At 42.2% G+C, this 23,740-nt stretch overlaps 1 protein-coding gene across 1 annotated transcript in view; it reads left to right on the forward strand.

Annotated features, from left to right (window-relative positions):
* The first annotated feature begins 928 nt into the window (after nucleotides 1-928).
* ASCC1 (activating signal cointegrator 1 complex subunit 1) overlaps nucleotides 929-23,740 on the forward strand; it is a 78,815-nt gene continuing 56,003 nt past the window's right edge. Inside the window, exons 1-5 of the mRNA XM_019507798.1 lie at nucleotides 929-1,064; nucleotides 2,468-2,567; nucleotides 3,298-3,395; nucleotides 7,135-7,313; nucleotides 21,006-21,139. Coding sequence (XP_019363343.1) covers nucleotides 956-1,064; nucleotides 2,468-2,567; nucleotides 3,298-3,395; nucleotides 7,135-7,313; nucleotides 21,006-21,139 — 620 coding nt within the window. The 5' untranslated portion in view covers nucleotides 929-955. The remainder of the gene's footprint in view (nucleotides 1,065-2,467; nucleotides 2,568-3,297; nucleotides 3,396-7,134; nucleotides 7,314-21,005; nucleotides 21,140-23,740) is intronic.

Consider the following 23,740-nt stretch of genomic DNA (forward strand, 5'->3'; position numbering starts at 1 on the left):
CCCTTCATGTAGACATGTACACCTTCATTTTCCTGCCCCTCATGACATATCTTTTGAGTTGATCTAGTGCAATGGTTGTTTTTTTAAAAGATATGCATAATTAATTAATTTGTGTTGTATTTTTCATAACTGAAAATGTAGCTACCAAAAAAGATGGTCCTTTTAGAAAATGTCTGTTATCTGTCATCTCAGTTTAGTCCAACTCGGCTAAAGCCACAGCTGTCATCCATGTCTATGCTTTGAGCAGAACAAACAATCCCATTAATAATTAGAGGGAGAAACTCTTTTCAAAATGGTGGCTAACTCAGGGCATCTGTGGCTGTAGTCATTTGGAGAACACTGGTAGATGGCCACGATTTTGAAAGAGGTCTGTTTTTTCACTTTGTTTTTTATTTTGTCGATTCTTTGCAGTAAACCAACATTTCCTTCACTTGCAGTTGACAGAAGAATTCCATTTACAAAGAGTAGCTGGAAAAAGGACCCCTAATTGTATATGATATTAAATCATAGCCTCCTTTAGTTTAATTAGTTTGAATTAAAACTTGGGAATTTCTGGGAATTTATTCTGTTTAGTAACCAAGATCATTGTGGGCAAAAAGTAAATCCTAAACCTGACAGGCAGTGGTAACTATTTTACATTCTTAAAACTTCTCATTTTTAACAGATTTTTATATTTTTAACTGTTCACTTGTAAATTCTCAGAAAATTCATTTTATATGGAAAGAATAAATAGTATAAATTTAGGAAACATACACTGTTACTCTATTATTCATGTGGATTTATATTTCCTCTTTAAGTCCAGAACTAACCTAAAATATGGTGTTGCTCCTTATGCTTCTATAGTATCTTTTCAGAAACTCTATATGGAAAGCTTGTGAATTTCTATTTTCTATGGCTATACTAGAAGAACTAATTTTTATTTTGGCAGAGTGCTATTACTAGCAAGAAGAGCCCAATGGAAGTCCTGCGTCCAACACTTATAAGGATTGGAGAGTGCATTTACAGGAAGAATTTCATTCAAGAGCAATCCTGTCAGAATGAAGAGGAGGATGATTTCTATACAGGTAGGAAATGTAATATTCAGGGGCCAAGGAAGTGAGATCGTAACATGTTATGAAGTAGGGGAATTCTCATTTAATAGTCAGAGGGAGATAGTAGACCTAGGCTCTTAATCTGCAATGAGCAGCTTACGGGCACAAGGTTCTGCTCACACAGCAAAACCAGGGCTTCAAGCTGCAGGATAGAGTAGAGAAATATAGTAAAAGCCCTGTTTTCCGGCACAAATGGGGAATGGGGAGGTGCCGGTAATCTAAAAATGACGATTACCTGAGGCATGGGGGTTTCCGGCCAGATGCAGAATGGAGGGCGGGCAGATGGCGGTGGCTGGACATGGAGCAACGACAGTGTGGGGTGGTGGGTGGCAGCGTTGGCCACTGTGTGCAGGCTTTCCCCCTATTCCCTGCAGCGGGGCAGGTGGCTGGAAATTCTGGTTAATAGAAATGCTGGTTAGTAAAATGCTGGATAACAGGTCTTTTACTGTAATTGTCTTTTTCTCTAATTATCCTTTTGGCCAAAGAATGGAGTAAATTCCAATTATGAATAGAAGTTTGGGTTATTATTAAGGTGACTTGGATACCTGCCTATGAATTATTTACTGACTAGGAATAAGCAGCAAAATGATGTCCTCTCTAAATTTGTTTTAAAAATATATCAGTAAAAATGTTGAAATTTTTGTAAAACACATGGTTTTCTCATATTCCTTTGTCATCCTTATTTTGGAGTGTTTGGTCAATTTGCCATAATTTTTCAGGTAGAGAAGATGATTACTACTGTTTTCTCTTCTCTCCCCTGAACCGGCCAAAGCTCTAATAAGCTGTTTCCCCATCCTTGACTATGTTTTAATGCGATACCTTTCTCTCTGATTTAACTATGCTGGGCTTAAAAACAGACATGATGTGGGAGATGTGTGTTTGTTTCCTTGCTGAAGGCATGAGAATTCCCTCTTTGTCCAAACACTGTTTCCATTACACTTGAGCTCTCAAACCAAAATTAACTTTTATTTTTCTTTGTCTCTCAGGACTTGCTGCTGAAGCTATCATTGCTGTTGCTCTGTTTTCTAAAAAGATCTGTGGGTTACTGCCCAACAGGCAGAACAGTACTTGGACTTGAGGAGGGAAATCCCACCAGGCTGTAGTGCAAATCACAGCCAAGAAAAAATCTGTTCTGTATTGGGCTGTAACTGCTACTTCCTTAAGCTTCCAAGATTGGGAGACTTAAAAGTAGTCATTATGTTTTTCAGAGCGGGTAGTAAGGTGAAATAAAATGCAGTTGGCTGTGACAGAAGGAGCCAATTTGTTCCTTTATTTAACCTTGGGAGGAGAAGGCTGGTGAGAATATTGAACCACATAAAATACTCCTAGTCTTTATAGAGAAGTTTCTAATTGGTTTTTTCCCACTTCTTTTTAAGGCCCTGGGGATTGTGCAGATGAGCCTTGTGATGCCTTCACAGTGGAAGAGACTGAGAGAGGTTTTCAATGCAAATTGGAAGCCCCCAGTCCACTATACAAGTGAGCAAACCTGCTATGGTTTAGCAAACCTGCTATGGTTTACCAAAAGGAGCCAGTTATTCTCAGAGGTCAGGTGTAGAAAATGCACCTCACACATTTTTCATTTTGAGGAGTGTTTGGTACTTGGGAGGGTAAAAGGAATGGAAAGGGGATCCCTTTCTTTCCACATGTCCACACTCTGCATTTAGCTCTTAACTGTCTCTGCATTAGACTGTACACTCTGCTTTCTTGCCATTGGCAGTATTTTTGGCAGTACTCTTGGGCATCTCTTAACCAGAACATAAAAGTAAATAGGAGGATGGAATAATATGGGGAGGAAACTGGAGTTAGCAGCTCTGTTGGGGTGGATGTGAAAGCCCTGGGAGCACTTAGGATTTATGACCTAATGCTAATGTGGAAGTCGGTAGCTGACTGGAAAGCCTTTTCTAGGTATTTTGATCATCTTCTCAATGCTGTGGTGGTGTTTAAATAAAAATGTATATACCCAGCTGTAGCTCTGCATGATGAAAAATGACTACTCTAAATCGTACCCCTTTGGTCTGTGTCTTGTAGATCTCCGTACATGTTCACTATTTTGAATTTGGAATGATGTAGTAGTTTCTACAGATTCTATAGTAAACTTTATTCTTCTCCTCCTCCCTGGCCCCCTCTCCTTCTAAATAAAGCACTGGTCAGAAAAAGATAGTAGTGACATTCTGTATTTGACTTCGTTATACTTTTATGCCTGTAGGTATATAATTGGGAAGAAAGGAGAAACCAAGAAGAGGCTGGAAATGGAGACCAGAACATCTATCAGCATTCCAAAGCCTGGAATGGAAGGAGAAATTGGTGAGCTTCAGTGTGCATGACAGAAATGTGATTTTACCCACTCTCCCTTTGATGCTATTTTGGGCACAGAGATGGGAATTGGGAGATCTTGCTTCTATACTTAGCTGTGACATGATAGTGACTTGACCGATGACCTTGGGAAGTCATTTGACACTTTAACTTACCTTCGATATCTTGCTCACGTTTGTAAAGTGCTATAAGATTTTTGCATGAAAAATGCAATTTAAGATTCTAGTCCAGCAAACTGTTAAGCACAGACATAATTTTAAGCCTGAGAGTAATCCTACTAAAGTCTGACAGACCATTTATGGGCTTTAGAATTAACATGTGTCTGAGTTTCTCTAGGATTCTTATTACCATTATTATCAATGGGGAATTATATGTACACATTCAGAGAAAATACCTTGCATTGTAAATCCAAATGAAATTAACTTTAAATGAATTAAAGGTTCTTATGTTTTCTTTCTTTTTATTTTAGAAATATACTGTTAGTAGTTGTCATTAGACTTTTACAATGAAAACATGCTCATTTGAAACATGTATTCTAGTTATACTTGTTTTTGTAGGAAAAGGGAACATCATAATACCCATAACTTATTGTATATGTTTAGCTTGTACAGAAGGAATAGAATGTCAAAAAGAAGTCCTGCATTGTGGCATTTTATGAGCATTATGGTGCTGATTAGTGTAGACTTTAACTGTGATTTATTACATAACTGAATAAAATTTAACCCTATGATCTGATTACCCATTTCTGTACAGAAGTGAGCAGCTAGACCAGTGTTTCTCAACTAGTGGGTCACAACTCCTCCAGGAATCATGAAAGGAAATGAGGATAGTTGTGAGGTGATGGAAGTGTTGTTACAGTTTAAAGCAAAGAAAAGATCACTTTCCCACTCCTCAAAATCTTTCTCTTTTATTTCAAGTCCTCTTGGCAAGTCCTGTGAAGGATGCACATGATTTGCCATATTTACCTGAATCCAAAATGACTCTGAATTTAAAGCCTCCCCCCCCAATAATTAGTTTCTATACATGGAAAATGTATAAATTTGTTGTGTATAAATGTAGGCAGTGGGGCAAGCAGTGGCAGGGGGGCAGGCGGCAGTGGGGCAGGCAGCAGCGAAATCAAGTGCCCTGACCCCTGTCCTCCCCCATCACTTGCCCCCCTGACTGTCTGCCCCACTCTGGTGCCTGTACACCACGCATCTGCTTTCATGGTGCCTGTACCTGCCGCTATTTGCACCCCCTACCACTTGTCCCCCCTGATGTCTGACCTTCTCCATGGTGTCTGTTTAAGCCCTGCTTCTGCCAGGGTTAGGGAGCACAGAGTATGTGCTGCCTCTGGCCCAAGCCTGGCCATGCAGCAGGTGTTGAGGTCAGGGCCAGAGCTGCCACTGCCATTGTATGATTAGGCTATGGCTGGAAGCAGCAGATGCTCTGTGCTTCCTTTTCCCAGCTGGAGTGGCCCCCAGTAGGAGCCAGAGCTGCAAGAGGGAGGTAAGCAGCAGTGGGGGACAGAGACTAGAGCAAAGAGGTGACAGGGTTGGGAAGGTGAGTGGTGGTTGCTGTTCCAACTCTGACCCTGGGCTTGAATAAGGAAAAAACTTCATATTAGATTTGAATATATATAATACATAAGCTTATTATTACTTTTACCTTTCATACATTTTCATGTTGTTTTGTTTCTTTTTTTAAAAAGGAGTTGCCAACTGCGAATATTAAATGGTGATCTAGACCATTAAGGAGCAGTTGAACTGAGAGGATTGTAGATGTTACTGTAATAAACATTTAGAAACTAGCTTCCTTGAGAAGAGGGGGCAGCCTTTTTAGTGGCATGCTCCTAACTTAGGAAAGCAGAGGTCATGTAGGAATCTGAAGTAAAATGAATAGCCTAGCAAAATGTATCTTGTTTACATGTTGTGGGATAAAATGTTCTACCTTTCCTCTTTCAGGCTTGGGATAAAGGTATGAAGGTTTACTGTGGCCAGGCAATTCAAAGAGAATGTTGTTGCTTCATCTATTCCTCAGTCATTCTATATCATGTCATAAAGTTTAAAGGGAAAAAGTGATGTACATAAACCAGGAAAATAGTAATGCAAGTAGATACCTATTTAAACTTGTCCTTTAACTTGTGAGCTCTTTGGGGTTGGGATTGTTGTTTACAATGCCTGCCACAATGAGTCCTGAAATATTTGAGGAATATTAATAATAGGAAGCAGTATAAATGCTCATATTCATGCTGCTAGTAATGCTGCCCACTAATGATAGTGTTGATGTAGCAGGACGAGGCCCCAGCTGTGACAATCCCTGGTGGCCACATGGTTCTTACCCTGTTTCAGCTCCTTGGGGTACCCCCCACCTTTTCCTTTTGCCTGCCATGTCTTCATGGAATTATTTTTATTGTAGAAGGGAAGCTGTCCCAAGGCCCCAGATCAAGCCCTAGTCTATGTTGGCCAGCAGGTTCTTCCCATACATAGCTGACCCTCAGTTCTGTCCTTCCAGTCATAGTTGCCCCGCATGCCCGGCCCTGTCCAGAGCCTCAAGGCACCCATTGCCTGTTTGTGGCCTCCTTCTACTCCTACAGCCACCCTCATACCTCGCAGAAGTTATTCAGACAATGTCCTGGATCTTCCTGTAGGGACCTGTTTCCTGTTGGCTTTAGTCCACTGTTATTCTGGCTGGTAGCCTCCAGCTGTGGCCCATTTTTTCAAGCCTGGCTTTCTTGGCCTCAGCTCTGTTCTTATGTCAGTCTCTGGGCCTCTGGCCCCCTGTCTCTCACACTTCCCAAGTTCTGGGCCCTTTGAGGTCCCAGACCCAGGGAAGGCTGTTCCTTTTTTTCTTCTCTCTCCCCTCAGCTCTCTGGGGTCACTGACTTGGACGAGGCTGCTTATGCACCCCTCAGCCAAGTGGGTCCCCGGCCCAGGCCAGGCAGGTCTGGTGCTGTTCAGCCCCCTTATGGTCCCTGAACCCTACAGGGCTATATGCAGAATGCCTCTTGGGCATCCCTGTGGCCTCCCTGCTGGCCCCTTAGCTACAGCTCGGTCCTCTGGTCCCAACTCAAATGCAACACAAATACAAGCAACCACTTTCAACAAAATTTCCCCCAACTTTGGGTTTATGCCTTCCTGCAAACACTCTCTCCCCTTGGGCTCTCACCTCCCATTCTTATGGGTGGTGAGGGTGGTTGCCAGGCTGCCTGCTGGAGCCTCTTTTTCCATAGGAGATCTGCTCCATGTAGTATGTGGGGCCAGACTGCCCTCCTTAGTTCTAGTGCTTGGCTTATGTGCCCTGGGTGCTGCCTCTTCCAGTGAGGTGATTCTAAGCACAGGGGTTTCCCCTTTGGCTTAATGGTCATCCCGCCTCTCCCTGCTGTAGCTCTACCCAGCTGCTTGTGGCTTCTGCACTCAGGCTGCCTGGAATCTGCCCCACACAGCCAGCTTGGTTTTTTTTTTTTAATTAATATATTTTGTGTTCCAAGTGGAGTGTTAAAGGAGTATTCCCCGCCCCCCCCCCCCCCCCGGCCTGGAAAAGCAGGCCAAGACTACTCTGTAGTAGAGAAACACTTGTCCCATAAGATTATGCTTATCTTCAACAATTAATCTTGTTTTTGTCCATTAATCAGTGAACGTCTCTGATTGGTTGCAATGACCCGAAGTCCATTTAAAATATTTTTTCACCCTTCCCAACTTGCTCAAAATTTGTTAACAAGTTGCGCTTAATTTTATTTGTTTTCTTTTAGTGATTACAGGACAGCAGCGTAGTGGTGTCATATCGGCCCAAACACGGATTGATGTTCTGCTCGAGAGTTTCCGCAAGAAGCAGCCTTTTACACACTTCCTGTCCTTTGCCCTTAATCAGCCAGAGATCCAGCAGAAGTTTCTGCAGTTTAAGGAGGAAGTATTGGAGAAATGCTCAAAGGTAGGAGGCTCTGAAATAGCTCGGAAAAAGCTGAGGTGATAATGGAAGGTCTTCAACAAGGTGCTATATTAATTTAATTCTGATAGTTAAAGGCCAAATTAAAATAGGCTGCTAGGAAAGAAAATGTCACTTGTGATTATTAAGTGCTCAAATTGAGTAAAAAATTGTGAGGCTATAAAAGTAAACAGTGAAAACACTGAGGTTGTAACTCATATTTACTGATGATGTTGTGAGCTCTCAGATGAAAGGTTTTGGAATGTGGATGACTTTTCTGGAAAAAATGTCTGTTACTAGAACTTAAAATTCAGTTTAATGACCATGTAGTCATTGGTTTATTTTCTAAGGCTGTCAATGAAAATGCTAGATTGTGTGCATTGTGTGCATAAAGCAGTAGTTTCATTTTATTTAGATTTTTTATATTGGGCATTCATAAATAAATGACTCTAGGCACAAATATGGGAAAGAAAGCTGCCAGACTGGCAAGCAGAGAATATATTGTAAAGGTAAGATAAAAGTATATATTCATTGCCATTAGTAGATTCAACAAGAAAATAACTTTAGATTTACATGTGCAGATTCAATGCATTCATATATCTCACACCTCATCCCCCTGCTTTTCATATGACAGCAACATAGGTCACCTATACATGTGCAGTAAGGCTGCTCCAATGTACTGGAATTTCACTGTGTTGGAGCAGACTCGATTAATTGAGTCTGCTGGAGTGTGGTAATTACCATGCTCCAACAGACTCCAGCATCATGTGTGTCAGTGTCTCCACGCTGAAAAATGGTGGCGGGGAGCTCTAACTATGTTAAATGAGGCTGGGGACACTGATACATGTGACGCTCTGAGCACTTTAAATAGAGTGGCTCTCAGAGCTGCTCTCATTAAAGTGCCCCCACTCCTGACACACGTGCATCAATGCCTGTTATGCCCAGGCTGCAAGTGTTTTGTGTTTCTTTTCTGGTTAATGCTGATCCCCTTGACTGCTGCCCTGAGATGTGCTGCACCAACTAGTACAACAGGTTCATGTTCGCATTTGCTTACAGGTTAGTGGCTACTACTCCCCTGAACACAGTTCTGAGGGGATGGCCTTCCATTATCCATGTCGGATTCAGAGATCTCCTCATTGCATGTAGGTTGCCTAGCATTATTTGGTTCTGACCAATCAGCATTGCTGCTTTCTTGTGGAGCATTACTGGTCTTTGCTTCAAAGCAAAGTTGGTGGCTCAACAATAGGTGGGGCTGCAACTGTTGCTTCTGTACACCACTGGGCAATCACACTTATCCTGTAATTGGTTTATGTGGCAACTCTAAGCACTATTAGGTGACATTTTCACTGTATAGGACAGGGGTGGGCAAAATGGTGGAACTGGCTGGTAGCCGGACTCTATTTCCCAGCAGCCCCTGTCCATATGTCAGGCTGGTCTCCATGGAGACCCCAGCTGCTGTAATATCGCAAGGCTAGGGTTGCCATAGAGACGGGCCACAGCCATTCTCGCAGCAGAGCAGGCCAGGGGGCTGCTCCACAGCTGCTGGGATCTTGCACCGGGGGCAGCTTGGTCGGGGTCAGGGCCGAGCTGCAATCTGCAGCCTGCATGCTCCAGGCAGTGGTGCTCAGGCAGCGGATCGCAGCTCTGTCCCGGCTTCTTGCAGTGGTGACAGCCTAGTCCCAAGCCAGGGCAGAGCTGCGATCAGCTGCCTGCGCAGTCCTGCTGGAGCATGGAAGCTGCAGATTGTGGTACTGCCTTGACCCCAACCAAGTGGCCCCTGCCTAAGATCCTAGCAGCTTCAGAGCAGCCCCCTGTCCTGCTTTGCCAGACATCATGCCAGCACGGCTGGGGCTGGTCTCCATGGCAACCACAGCCTTACATTATCACAGTGCAGGTGTGGCTGGGGTCTCCATGGAGACTGGCTCCAGCCATGTGGGCAGGGGCTGCTGGGAAATGGAGTCTACTGCCAGCCCAGAGACTGGACTTTGCTCACTTGTGGTATAGGACAAAGAACATGTTTGTGCACTCACAACTGCAGGCTGCTGTTTTAACTTCCTAGTAATCGTAGGCCGTTTGGTCTATGTGTAGCTGCTGTGGGGCGCCTGTTCCCCTTGTCAAGGCCTAACTTATTTTATTTATGACATGCTGCTGCAAGTCTATTTTTAATAAGCTCAATTGTAACCTGAGAATCCAGTCTATAAACAGTACTGCCATGTCTCATTCATTGTAGCACGCGCTGCATTCCAGTATGCAAGAAAAGTGGGCTATCTTATGCTATACTGACTTGGTCTCTTCTTTTAGAAAGCAACACATTTTTTAAAGATTGTAAAAATTGTTCAGCTAGCCCAGTTGTGGCTGGGTAGTATGGTACAGAACTAATATGCCAGGTGCTGTTTTAATCTGTGAACCTTTGAAATTCAACTGAACTGAATTGTGGGCCAGTGTCAGTTACAACTTGTTCTGGCAATCCTGTTCTTGTAGACAGATTTAACTATTTTTACATTGTCTGTGCTGCTGTAATGGTTTTTATATAGAAAATGTATTGCCATTTGGAGTGGGCATCCACCGCCACTAGGTACATCATCCCTAAAAATAATTGTGCCAACTCAGTATAGAGCCATTGCCAGGAAGTGCATGGTCATCCCCATGGGTGTGAATGGTGGTGGTTTGGGCATATTCTATACCTGCTGATATTCTGTACGTTTCTTAAGAAAGCATTCTATTTGTGCAGTGTCTAGCCACTATGCAAAACTTTTGGCTAATAATGCCTTCATTTTTATAACTTCTAGGTCAGTAGTTCTCAACCTTTTTTGTGCCAGGACCCATTTGTAAACATTCATGACCAGTCCTGACCCAGCACCCCTCACCCCAGCCCTCTAGTGTGTGGGGCAGGGGGTGTGTTGGGGGACAGGGTGGGGTATGTGTAGGGCATGGGGGGCGTCAAACAGCCCCTTGCAGGCTGGAACTCTGCCAGCCTGCAAGGGAAAAGCCATGGCTTCCCACGTTTTTCTCCTTTAAAGGAGATTTCATTTTTAAAGTTTGTTTGAGACCATTTCATATATTCTTGCGACCCACTGTTGGGTTGCAACCCACAGGTTGAAAGCCACTGTTCTAGATGACCTACATGCAGCTCTTCTAAAATGCTTGTAGCCAACTTGCTAAGTATAACAACACAAATCTCCTGCATGACATACTTTTGATGTATGGTAAGTTTACCTTTGGGTGCTTAAAATGCTAAATTACATTTATCCATAGGTTTCTAACCTTTCGGTATGGCTTCATACACCTGTGCTAGTAGGATGTTTCTTGGTTTCTTGGTTACTTCCCACACCAGACTTAAAGCTTCTTTGTCTGTCTGTTCATAATTCCATTCTGGTGCTGTCAGTGAGCATGATGCAAGCGCTATGGGCTATTCAGTACCATCAATCATAGTATGTGATGTAACAGCCCCAGTACCATGTGAGGATGCATCACAATGAGCAACGATGGTTTAAAGTGAACAAGTCTTCTATCAGATATGTCCAGGCTTTTTACTTCTGGTAAAGCTTTCTGACACTCACATGACCAAACCATTTGTGATTCATTTGCAGCAAACAGTTTAAAGGATATTTGTACCACATCTAGGATAATAATTAATACACCTTAGGAAAGATCTAAGTTTCAAAACCATTTTTTGGCTGTGGGGCTTTCAGAACTACTTTAGTGTTCTTTTGAGATTTATGTAGGCCTTGTGCATCAATAACATGTCCACAATAAGCAATTCCCTTTTTGAAAGTCTTTGAAAGTAGCAGCATCGGAGAAGACTTCAGCTCCCTGGCTCTGGCGCAGCTTCCCTCTGACTGGGAGCTGCACCTGCGTCACTGCTGCTTTTTTCAGCCCTCTTGCCGTGCTCCCTGGCTGTGGTGCAAGTGCAGCTTCCAGCCAGAACAGGGCTACACTGGTGCTGGGGAACTAGAAGCTGCTTCCATGCTGTTCCCACTCTTCCCCATCCCTGCTTCGCCCCCTCCTGCCCAGCCTAGCCCAGCCCCAGTGCAGCTCCCTACCAACTGGAAGCTGGGCCTGCATGACAGCCTTAGGGAGTGGGGAGAAATGGCAGTGACATGGGTGCAGCTCCCAGTTCCCCTGGCCCTGGTGCAGCTATTTGCTACTCAGCCACAGCATGGACACGGACACAAGGAAAGCTCTGCATCTCCATGGGATGGATCCAGTGGTTCCGCAAGCCAAATTTGGCCTGTGAGGCTTATGTTGGCAAATCCTGCTTTAGTGAATAGATAGAGAGGTTTTCTTTTCAGTATTGTCCCTTCAGTGTGTTGAAATTAGATTCTTTCAAATTCTGGCAGGTCCAGAAATCTCCTTGCCACAAGGTTTTAGATCCTCAACATTTTTCCCCCCTAATGCGTGATGTAGTCACTGGCAGACAGTGTTTTGCATATATCTCTTTTGCGGGTATATGGTGCTTTATTTTTCTACCCTAGCTCCTCTAGCATGAAGGTTCATAGATATATTGCTGTCTGTTATTTCAAGGAGTATATTGCAACCCCATATGTCTCTCAGTCATTCCACAGCCAGTAATGCCACTCGAATACCACTTTATCTCACAGCAGGGTCTGCTGAAAGCACATCAGTAATGAAAAACAGTAATTCAAAACTGTGCTTCATAGTGCAATAAGAGACCTTATAGATCTGTCCAAAGCAACAGGGGATTTTTAGAATGCTTAGAAAAGCCTGAATAGGGTTCATTTATAGAAGCTTCCTCTTTCTATTCTTGCTGCAGATTACAGGTTCAGAACACTGCAGGATCAGTTAATGACGCCAGCGCTCAAAAGAGGCTGATTAATGATAAGAAAAAAGGGACATGCCTAGGTGTGTAAATTAGGATTTCTTCTGGTCATTGAGCATTTGTGTAGAGCTCTTTCCTCTCTCTCAAATAGTTACCATGACAACTGTTCATCCATATTTTATAATGTAGCCTTCTGTGTCAGTGTAGACCATATAACTTTTTTGACTTCAAGAAAGATAGTTATATTAGATTTTAAACATTTTAGGCATCATTCAAGCCTTTATAGTACTTGGTCAACTGTACAATGAAATTGAATATTGGGCTTAGTTTGATATCAGCCTATTTTCTATGTTATTTGCATCTGACTATTGGAATAATAATGCTGTTGTGGTATGGCAGATGTAGGTGTCTGGGTGACACTGAGAGCCTTATATTCTGTGTTAATGGATGAGGAGGACTGAAATGTTTGTATCTCAGTGTGGAGGTGAAACTTCCGTCACTGAAAGATTTTTAAGAGCAGATCAGACAAACACCTGCCTAGCATGGTTTAGACATGGATGAGCTTGCTTGAGCAGAGGGTGAGATGATATGACCTTTTGAGGTCTGTTCCAGCTTGTAATCTTCCGTGCCTCTCCCCTGGGCGTTGCATGGGTGGGTTCTTCTTGAACCTCACCATGGCTCTTTGGGCTGAACAGCTTGGTTATTTGGGTGACTTTGGGTTGGTTCCCCAGGGGTCTCACCTGCCACATCTTTGATTATGTTCGGATTGGGAGGACAATGTTTGGTCCTGTCTCCCCGGCGCCTTCCCTTGGTCGTTCCTGCTGTTCCTCCTTTGTGGGGCTGTGCCTCTCCTACACCACGCCTGACGTCAACCGCGATGTTGTCACCTGTGTTGTCGAGGTTGATGTCCTGAACCTTCTCGGTGCTTGGTCTCTCGGGATCTAACGGCCGCAGGCTAGTGATGATGCTTCTATGCCGAGCATCTCCTATGGCCCCCCTTCTCTTAGCCTGTATGGCGTCTGGCCTCGGCACCGTTCCGTCCCCTAGTGCATTGCCTCTTCCCCAGGTTTGGTACCTGCTGTCCATCAGCTGCGTCCGGATCCTGATACTGCTGGGTCCTGCCGGGCTCCAGTCATTGCTGCAGCCTTCCTCTGTCCACGTTGACCCTGTAAGTAGATCCTCAGGCCCTCTCTGGCCCTGCGTTCTTGTAGTGACCCCTTCCTGGGGCACCCACCAGGTCCTTTCGCTGGTCCTGGCTCCTCTTGGCTCGGCTGCTTTTTTTCTTTTGATCTTCTCCCGCAGCAGCTCCACCCATCACGGTTTCACTTTTGCCATGTTCGGCTTCTGGCGCGGTGTCCCACCACTTCACTGTCTCGTCTGGTAAGCCGTTTTCTCACAGCCCTACCTACTTTCCTATCATCCTATGTACAAGGAACTTTGATGTATGTTATTCTCCACCACCCTTTAATAAATAGGTGTGTGTGGCGTAAAAAACAGTTTGGTTCTTTCTGTCTTTGGATATGTGATAACAGGCTGCAGCTGCTGCCTCTCAGGGAAGATAAGTTTTCTGAGGTGTTGATGTTTTGTATTCTGTAACTATCAAATATAGATCATTATATATGGTAAAAGGAAGGTGTTTCAGAGTGAAAGGAGGGGTGTATAAAAATGTTTTCTAACCTTCACTCTAGTTTGTGGTCCATCTGCTATTTCTTAATTTACTCTGAGGAACTATGAATTACTTTACTAGTTCCTTACAGGTACATAGTTCAGGATTGGAGAGGGATTGTATCTTGGTTCTTATAACTATATAAATACTAAAAGATCTTGGGAGGGTAAAAAAAATGTAAAATGGTTTAGGAGGATGCTGGTCCAATAGCTAATTTATATTTCCATAGGACAAGTAAATTATCTTCTGGGACCTGGTCTCTTTCTTAGTATTATGGATTGGGAGTACTGAAGGGACTATGCACTTGAGCCCTGAAAAGTTTAAATGTGGCTTCAAAGAAGATCCTGCCTCGCATTCTGTCTAATGGATGGGATCTGGGACTGAAAGTCTTAATGGTGAGGAAGGAGGGTGTAACAGGGAGCCTCTGGCCCTGTTACTGAGACAAGTGAAGGAAGAAACTTACTGTGCTGGCGATGATGTAGCAGAAGATGCTGATGTCATCAGCCAGCATCAGGAGTGTTCACTGCACCTGGAAGACAGAGAGCACTGTTAACTGAGAACCAGAAATGACAATGACAAATGGAATGACGAAAGAACAGTAAACCCCCAGAAAGGGAGCCTAGAACCACGGTGACTTAGCGACAGTGTGGATTTTTATGTGGAGGCACAATAGCGATGGAGGGTAATGTCCCTCAAGAAGCAAGGAGCAAAGATATATCCGAAGTGGGGGAAGAGTCCTGTTGGACAACGAAGCGGTTTCTTTAGTTATTCCTTTTTTGTGTTTGTGTGTGTTTCTGTATGGGTTGAAAGTGTGGTGATGAAATTATAAATAAGATGCGTACATGAATGTCATGAACCATGTTACCTGTTGTGAAGTCAGCAGATCTCCAGTCACAGAGATGCATTAAGAGAGTAAATAGAGAGATTAATTTCCAGCTACAATCATAGCACAGAGTGGCCCGTGTGTTCTTTTCCAAAAAAACTCCCATCAAGTCGTGGCAGGTGAGTAAAACACAGGAGAAACTCTGAATCAAAAAATTTTCTCTCTATAATTGACTTAGGAATAATAACTCACTCGCAGAGGGAAATATTTACTGGGGGAGAAGTTGGATTCTTAAGGCTACAACAGGGAGATTAGATGCCATCTTCACCCGTGCAATTATACACATTTCATAGTTGTTTGGAGCTGGAAGGGACCTTATAGATCATTGGGTCCAGCCCCCCTGCACTTGGGCAGGAAAGACTACTGGGTTCAGATGACCCCAGCAAGCTGGGCGTCAAAATGCTTTTTGAAGATCACCAGGGTGGGTGACTGTACCACCTCTGGGGGGAGCCTTGTTCCAGACCCTCAGTACTGTACTTGTAAAGAAGTTTTTCCTTATGTCTAGCCTGAAGCGATCTTCAGTCAGTTTGTGCCTATTATTTCTTGTCCTGCCTTGCAGGGCCTGGGTGAATAGATGCTCCCCCAGGCCTTGATGTATGCCCCTGATATACTTATAGGCTGCCACCAAGTCCCCCGAGTCTTCTCTTTTCCAGACTGAACAATCCCAAGTCTTTCAGCCTCTCCTTGTATGACTTGGTCTCTAGGCCTCTAGGTCAACTCTTCTATCATAAATCTATTTGTGAATGTTCTTGTGTCATATTATGCCAAAACTGTAGAAAATGATGGACTTAAAATTGTGTTAGAACAGTTGAATCCAGGATCTTGTAAATATTTATGAAAGACCTCTCCATTTGGGCATGGTGGCTAGAAAAAGTGTGTCAGTATTAAAATGTAGATGCAAAAGAGTGGCAGGCCTGACTAGTAAATAGATGGGGAAATCAATTATTGTTTTCTTCTTACTGAATCAGAGCCTTTTCATTTTCAAATACACACACAAAGGCTTTATTAGGTGGGGAATAAATTATTTAACTTTATCATCACATGTGTTTTCACTTATTTTCAGAGAAATTCCCCCCTGACTCCCTCTTCCCAAATGAGGAAGATAAGTGTTATGTAATCCATTCCCTTCCTTTTCTTCAGCACTTCTCAAATTCTGATATCCTCCTTGCTTTTCCCTTCCCTAGGATATATAGTTTTGTATGCCCAGCCACTAATTGTAGACATGCTTTCATAGGCCTGACAGAACGTTTTTGACCAATAGGGAGCAGTACGTGAATGATAGGCATAGTCAGAATTTCACAGTGACTCTTAAGTAATTATTTTTAGAATCCAGGTTTAATAGCAGTGGCTTTTTTGAGAGGGATCAGCAATTTCCTTTCTCTTTAAATCATTTTTATATTTGTATTTGTGTTTGTGAATATACTTTACGAAACACAAAGCACAGACCTGAGCTTTTTTATAGGTTATCTGCTACTATTTTGTCATTGTGTAGCATCCAGGGGTTTCAGAGCATTTGAAAAACATCAATATGTCTAATGTGAACACGCACAAGATCACTGTAAGCAAGGGTGTTCAGCTGTTTTGATTCTTGTCATCCACAGTATTGATATGAGGTAGTTCTGTATTTAAAAAAAAAATTGAGATGAAGTATGCCTAAGAGGGTCTCAGTTTGCCACATAGGGCCATAGCCAGTTAAAGACAGGTATGTCTGTGTGTGTCTGGATCATTTGTTGCTGCAGGGTGGGCCTGCCCCTTATGCTCCTCCTGGTAGTGTCTGACACACTACAGCTCTATATTATTATAAAGCAAATGAAAACGTCACAGAGCCTAAGAAACTCCCAGTATTTCACAAGACAGGCATTGCAAAAGATCTTTGATGTATCATTTATATTATGTATACCTGGGGAGAAAGGGAGCTGGCAGAAGATGAGCATTTCCTTACTTTCTCTGTTATGGAGGATGAGTAGCTGTGGTAGTTTTCTCCCAACCCTTTCTTTCTGTAGGAAGAAAAGGGAGAAAGTTACCTCTGTCCTGTGGTCCCCACCCTCCAGTGTGGGGAGTCTGCTTGGATAGCTTCCTATAGAGGAGAAAAAGCACATAGGAACTTCCTAGTTGGGACACCTGTTCTTTCCTTGTCATTCAGCAAGAAATACTTAGCTGCATTAGTCTGAAGTCAGGCAGAAAGCAGGGCATGGTGGCACCTTAAAGACTAACTCATTCGGAAAGGCATTCACTTTCATACTAGGTAGCAGCTTCTGATCCAGGTCCCTCTTGGCCAGGAACTAAATCTTCTTACTGCTCTCACTTCAGATTCTGTGACTGGTGAATCTAAATGTTGTGAAAGGTTTAAACAAGTGAAAGAAGAGGGAAGCTTTTCAGGATGGAGGGAGGTCAAAAACAGGGACCTGTGCTGGGCCCAATTTTGTTCCAACGTTTTTATCAGTAACCTGGAAGTATGGGTACACAGTGAAATCTCCATGTTTGCAGATGACACCAATTTTTCTGGGTAGTCAATTCTCAAGCTGATGGAGAGGAGCTTCAGAAATATTTCATGAAGATAAGTGGCTGGGCAAAAGGCAGGTGAACAGAAGGTAATACACCTGGAGAAAAATAACCTCAACTATATGTACACAATGCTGCGTTCTGAATTAGCTGTTATGACTCAAGAAAGAGACCCTGGAGTCATTGTAGATAGTTCTCTAAAAATGTCAGGTCAATGTACAGTGGCAACCAAAAAAGCCAGTAAAATGTTGGACATCATTAAGAAGGGAATTGAAAACAAAACAGAGATCATCATCATGCCATTAAACAAATCCATGGTGCACCCACATCTTGAATATTGTGTGCCATTCTGGTCCCCACATCTCAAAAGGAATATAGTAGAATTAGAAAAGATACTGAGAAGGGCAGCAAAAATGATCAGGGGCATGGAGCAGTTGCCATACCAAGAGAAACTAAAAGAGCTAGGACTCTTCACCTTGAAAAGGAGAAGGCTGGGGGGATATGATAGAGGTTTATAAAATCATGAAAGGCATGGACCAAGTGAACAGGGAATTGTTGTTCACTAAGTTCCAGAATACCATAACTAGGGGGCACTTGCTGAAATTAGTAGGTGACAGGTTTAAAACTAATAAGATTAAGTACTTTTTTATGCAATACATAGTTAACTTGTGGAATTTATTCCAACAGGAGGTGGTGCAGGTGGATAGCGTACCCAGGTTCAAAAAGGGACTGGATAAATTAATTGATGATAGATCTATTAATGACTTTTGAACAGAATGGTTGGAAATGTTTTCTCTGGCATCTCTAGACCAATGATGGTGGATGCCAGGGAGAGTCCCGAATAGAATATAGATCACTCTAGAGATATCTGGTTCAATGTTCTCCCTCTACAGCAGTCACTGCTGCCATTGTCAGAGGCAGGATACTGGACTAGATAGAGCCTCAGTCTGACCCAGTATGGCACTTCTTAAATTCTTGTGTTTTAAGCTTGGGGGAGGGAGGACTGAATTTCCCCTAAACCAAGGAGAAGGAAAAGAATATGCTTTCAGCTTTTAGCAAAGGAGAAGGAGTTGGCTTCTCTGCACTTCTCTAATGCAGTGCTTAAAAGCCCCTGTGTAAGGTAGACAAATGTTATGCCCATTTTATTTGTAGGGAAACAAATTCACTGAAAAATGAAGAGAGTTCCCTTAGTTGATTAATTCTGAGAGCTATTGACAACACTGGGCATAGAAACCAGGAGACCCTAGCTCCTTATCTTCTTGTCTCTTAGCACTACACCATATACCTACCCTTACAACCCAAACTTGACTATGAGGTTTTCTTTGCTCTTTGGTAAAGTAACAAAGAGGTGAAGGTTGCTTTGGCCCACATCTTTTTTGAGTTTTTCTCTCTGGACACCAGTTTGAGTGTTTTCTCAATTGCACTGAATACGTTGTTGATCTCCACTGGTAGGACTGTCCTGAGACACAGGACAGATGGCATTGCTGAGTGCAGTTTTAAAAAGAAAAATCAGTAAAATATGGAGGTATTTGGTGATTGCTAACAATAAACCATAAGCTGGAGGTTTGAACAAGAGGCTTAAAGGGTATGTACATTTAAGCACGTAGGTTCTAGTTATGAAGGACTGTGAAGCTGGAGATAGCTGTTAAAAATGTTTTTTTTGGAAAAAAATCAGCTCTGTTACATCATCCGGTTTTCGAGGGAGATTTAGGATTTGTGGCTAAGCAGTGTAGGAGGGGCCTAAGGTCTATGGACTGCACATGGAAGATTGCTTAAGTTTGGGGCTACAAATTGCAGTTCATCCTCTCCTTTTAACATGGTAAATTTAGTATGTAATTCCTAGGTGATATGTGACCACTGCCTGTGCATCCCTCAATATCTACTCGCATACCTTGAACAGTACTTGAAAGCTGAGCGGGGAAATATCTCTTTAGGCCAGTTGTAATGTATAATACAAATTGCTCACTCTCTTGCTCTCCCCCCCCATGTTTCCCCACTGTTCAGTGAGATTAGAATATTTTTTCTTCCCCTCAAACATCTGGTGTCTCCTTCCTTGGAAGTTATTAAGACCAGTTTAGACCGACATTTGGCAGGGATTGTTGAGTCAGAGATGATCCTGCCTGGAACAGGGGGCTGGACTAGACCAAGGTCATCACCTTGTGAGGTCCCTTCCAGCTGTATTTTCCTGTGATCCTATTTATCATGTTAATTTATAACAGGTTCATCTCTATGTTCTACAGAAATTAAAATGACTTGTTGTTCCTGATGAGTAAGTCAAGCCTGCCCTCCATTTCTGTCATCTACTCCACTCACTGATGGGCAAAGTATCCTTTGGCTACAGGCTCCATTAAAGAAGATCCCAAAGAAAACAACCAAGGCTTATAGAGCATCCAGATATGCTTTAAAGCAGAGGGAGCAGTAGGGCCTGTGCTCAGTTTCATTGTGGTACTAGGCAGAATATGGAAGAGAAAGGAAGTCTGGGAGAAACAAAACTAAGTGGCTCCTGAACAGGAAATCACTCTTGGCCTGGACTTTTGAAGTGGTTATACATGTCAGTTTTCTTTTGTTGCAGGCCTACAGCATTGTGTTGAAATATGCAAAATGCTTTGGCATCAGCAAGTCGGGATTTTGGAATTAATTCAGCAATGAATTAATTAACAGTAGCACAAAGTGCTCCTTTTTCCCCCAGGGCCTGAGAGTACTGCGTCCACAGTGCTATCAGGCTTTGCCAACTTCTGACTGATAGAGCAAGCTCTTGCATGGGATCATGTTGTTCTCTGACTGGTCATGGGACTGGTGCATACCCAAGTATGAAAAATTGCATGGTTTTTTAAATTGGATAGGATAAAAGCTGAGTAACGTGAGGATTGAGGCTCTGACAGTGAGCATTAAACATGTGAAGGTTTTTTATTTCAAAATAATAGAATCTTTCATGGACCACATTTTTCATAGCAAATTTTTTGATAGAAATATTTTGTTTGACCCTTCAGTGGCATGGCAGATATTGGCTTTAGTAGGATGGGCTTTTTAATTTTGAAAAGTAGAAACCACAACTGAATAGAAATAATTACTTCAGTGTATCATCTGTCATCCAAACAAAGCTTTCCTCAGGGTAACTTTGTGAAGACAAGGAGTTCTGCCCACTGCTGACTGCAACCACTGCTTCGCATGGGAAAAATTCTGCTGCAGCTGCAGTACACAGTTCTGATTTCAAGGGGATATTAAGCTTAATACATCTTTACAGGCTAGAGATTAAATAGGAACAGGCAGAATGTAATTACCTGAGTTGGTATGAGCCCTGCTTCTGTCTCATGTCATGAGAGCTAGCTCAGTTCAGACAGGGTTCTGTTATGGTGGGGGGGAGAGGCTGATTTGAGTGTGCACATATTTACCACCACACCAGACCCCACCTTTCTTACACAACAGCTTTTTGTTTTGACTCTTGGCTCCAGACTATCTTGTTATTTAGATTTTTCTTTTTAATTTTGTTTGAATGTATTGCTAATGACAGATGGCAGTTTGCGCATCATGGGGACTGAGGTCTGGCCCAGCAGGTAGAGCTTAAGATGAACTTCTGCATGACTGCCAGTCTTCCTTTACCTTAACCTAGAGTGGTTGTCTGTAGGGGTGAAACCTGGTTTAGTTTCCATGGCCAATTCTTTACTGAGCATGTGGTGGTGACTTTCTCATCAGCACTTGCCAGCTCACAAAGGCTATTAAACAACTCTCATTTTTTAATAACTTTTAGTTGCTACCAACTTAGGCTAGATTTGTCCAAGCAAATTAGAGAGTGAAAGTTTCCTGTGTGCACACCATTTTTCAGTTTCTTAAGTCATGCTAATTGCTCTTTGTTACCTTTCTCAAAAGGATCGTGGAGTTAGTAGCACTTTGTTCCAGAACCCAGCAAAGCTCCATCTGACTCTCGGGACACTGGTACTGCTGAATGAGCAGGAGATACAGAAGGCTTGTGAAATCCTGCAGAGATGTAAAGAGGACTTTGAGTGAGTAAAATAACGGCATGGTTGGCATTGGGCATGGTCACCAAGTTCAGATATTTCAAGAATCAAACTGGTTTTATGATAAAAGTACCTGTATTGCAGAGAAGAATGGCTCAGTAATTTGGTTCAGTTCAGCACTGATTGATTTACCTCTGAGATTTAAAAAGATGCTGAAACATTTCAAACAAAAACAGCAAGATTACTTAGCTGTAAGCCAAGGCAAGAATTGTGTTTTGCAGTTAAAAGCAAACACTTAGGATTCTTAGTCTGTTACTAGAAACCTCTGCTAGCTATTTCCTTTTCTCACAGCAGTGCCCATTATTTTTCTGTGAACAGTTTTTTTTTCTCTGCCTGCCACAAAAGCAGGAAGAACTCAGTTGCTTTAATGCTTTGTCTGTAGCACTCTCAAACAAATAGCCTCCCCTCTGCCTCAGAACAGATGCTGATACATCCCTGAAATGCATTTTCTGACACAAGTGGTTCTGTGAGAAAGTATTTAACACAGGATGAAATGTATAAGTAATCAGTATGGCATAGGAGTATTAATGCTCTAATAGTATTTCATTCCTAGTGTAAATTCATAATATTTGATGTTTAACTCTAAACTTGGTCTAATAGGTGCTGTAATCAGATTATCTCAGTATAATTCAGTAATATTAGCTAGCTGGGGGAGAGGGATAATTTTTTTTCCTTCTACACAATTTTTGCAAGGACTTTTGGCATATAGATTTTTTTTATTTTTGTTTGTTTGTTTGTTTTGTTTTTCTTTTGTTTTTTTGGGGGTTTTTTTTGTTTTGCCATGACCGTATAGGAATTCGCCAAGTAGATCCTTCTAATACCTTTGGGAAATCTGCATGGCTAAATTTCTATTCTGCTTTTAAAAATGGAGGCTCCAGTCTTTTATATTTGACAGAAATAAAAGTTATATAATTAAATAATTGTGGACTTTTAGTGGAAGTTTTGTGAGTAGAAAGTTTTGGCATTACATCACAAGGGCTGCCATCTTCTTTGTAAATAGGTCAGCTATGATAGAGAGACCCTTTTCTACAAATTATCATTGAATGGAAGAGCATTCCAAATCAAATATTTTCTCTAAATTACTTTGCCCTACTATTACATACTTTTCCCCTCCCAATGAGATGAAGATTCTTTCCATCCTTCTCAGCCCCTTCAGAGGGAAGGCAGCAACCTCTGTGGAATAAATAAGTTTTACCTTTATTGTTAAAAAGAATACGCTATTTCTTGTGTTTTGATAAGGCTTATAGATACTTAAAAATCACTTATTCAGTATAGTTTAAATAATATTTTAAGGGCACTTTGAAATATTCTTATAATATTTTATTGGCACATTAAAATGATAGCGGCTTTTCAAACCATACACCAGAATACAGAACAGTTTCCTTCTACATGATCTTTAAATGTATGGGAAACTGCATTTTAAATTTGTGTGTGAAATTAGCTGACATGCAGAAGGCCATCCTTGAGGCCTGGTCATGAGAACAGTGCCATTTAAAATTTAGGCTTTTTTAATTATAGCAACAGCTTATTTAAACAAAAAGATCAGTTGAACAAATTGAAGCTGTTTTATTTATCTTCTGCTAGTAAAATCCAAATAATTAGCATTTGGATGAAATTACCATATTTTCTCACATACCACACACCCCTATCTATAATATGTCCCTCACTTTTTAAAGGCAGCCTGAAGAAAAAATAACTTCCTTTGTGGTAACTGAGTAGCAGAAGTTAAAGAGCCAAGTCTGCTTATGAGCTGTTGCTAGCTCTGCATGCTGAATGAGGTCTGTGGACTGACCTGATGTAGGGAGTTTGGGACCACTCACTGGGTCTGGCCATGAAGCCCTGTGTGCCAGCCTGATCTAGCATGTAGGGCCATGTCATGTGGCTGGGGGGCTTTCCATGGGTCCAGAAATTTGGTGTGGGGAAGTACTGGCAGCATGACTTGTCCTGAGATTTGGCCCTGGGAGCCAGGATTCTCAGGGATCCCTATTTCTCACACATAATTCATACCTCAGTTTTCCACCAACTGGTTTTGTAGGGAAAAGACATGGGGTATGGAGTATGAGAATATGGTATTTTGGAGGAAATTGCAGAGTTGGATTGCGTGAAGCACCTAAAGAACCACATCATCCTATGAAGGGAAATTTCCCTGTTTAGAAAAGAAAATAATTCTTGAATAGACATGAACATATATATAGATGTTTGAATTCTTGTAGGTGTGTGGGGGCTAATATATATTCTCTGTTTTCGGGAGTATTTTCTGAATTAATAAAAAATAGGTGGGATAGATAAAAGGATGCTATTTATTGGTCAAATATCTAATGCTCGAGCTTTCAGGCCCTAAAGGTCCCAAATTAAGTTGCTGAAGAACTACGCATGTTCATTTACAAAGAATGTGCTTATGGGTTTTTGTTTTGTTTTTTGCAGGGTCATGGGGAACAGGGAGGCACAGTGGGGCCTACAGAGGCAAATCAAGGCAATAATTTTACCTTATGGACAGATGCAACTTTTAACTGATTTAAAAAGGGAGATGTGGGGAGCTGGCCTTCACATGCATTAGCTATTATGATGCAACTGTTACGTGTGCGT

This window comes from Gavialis gangeticus, unplaced genomic scaffold (genome assembly GCF_001723915.1).
Source record: "Gavialis gangeticus isolate Ggan-Ray unplaced genomic scaffold, GavGan_comp1, whole genome shotgun sequence".
In the NCBI taxonomy this organism is placed as follows: Eukaryota; Metazoa; Chordata; order Crocodylia; family Gavialidae; genus Gavialis; species Gavialis gangeticus.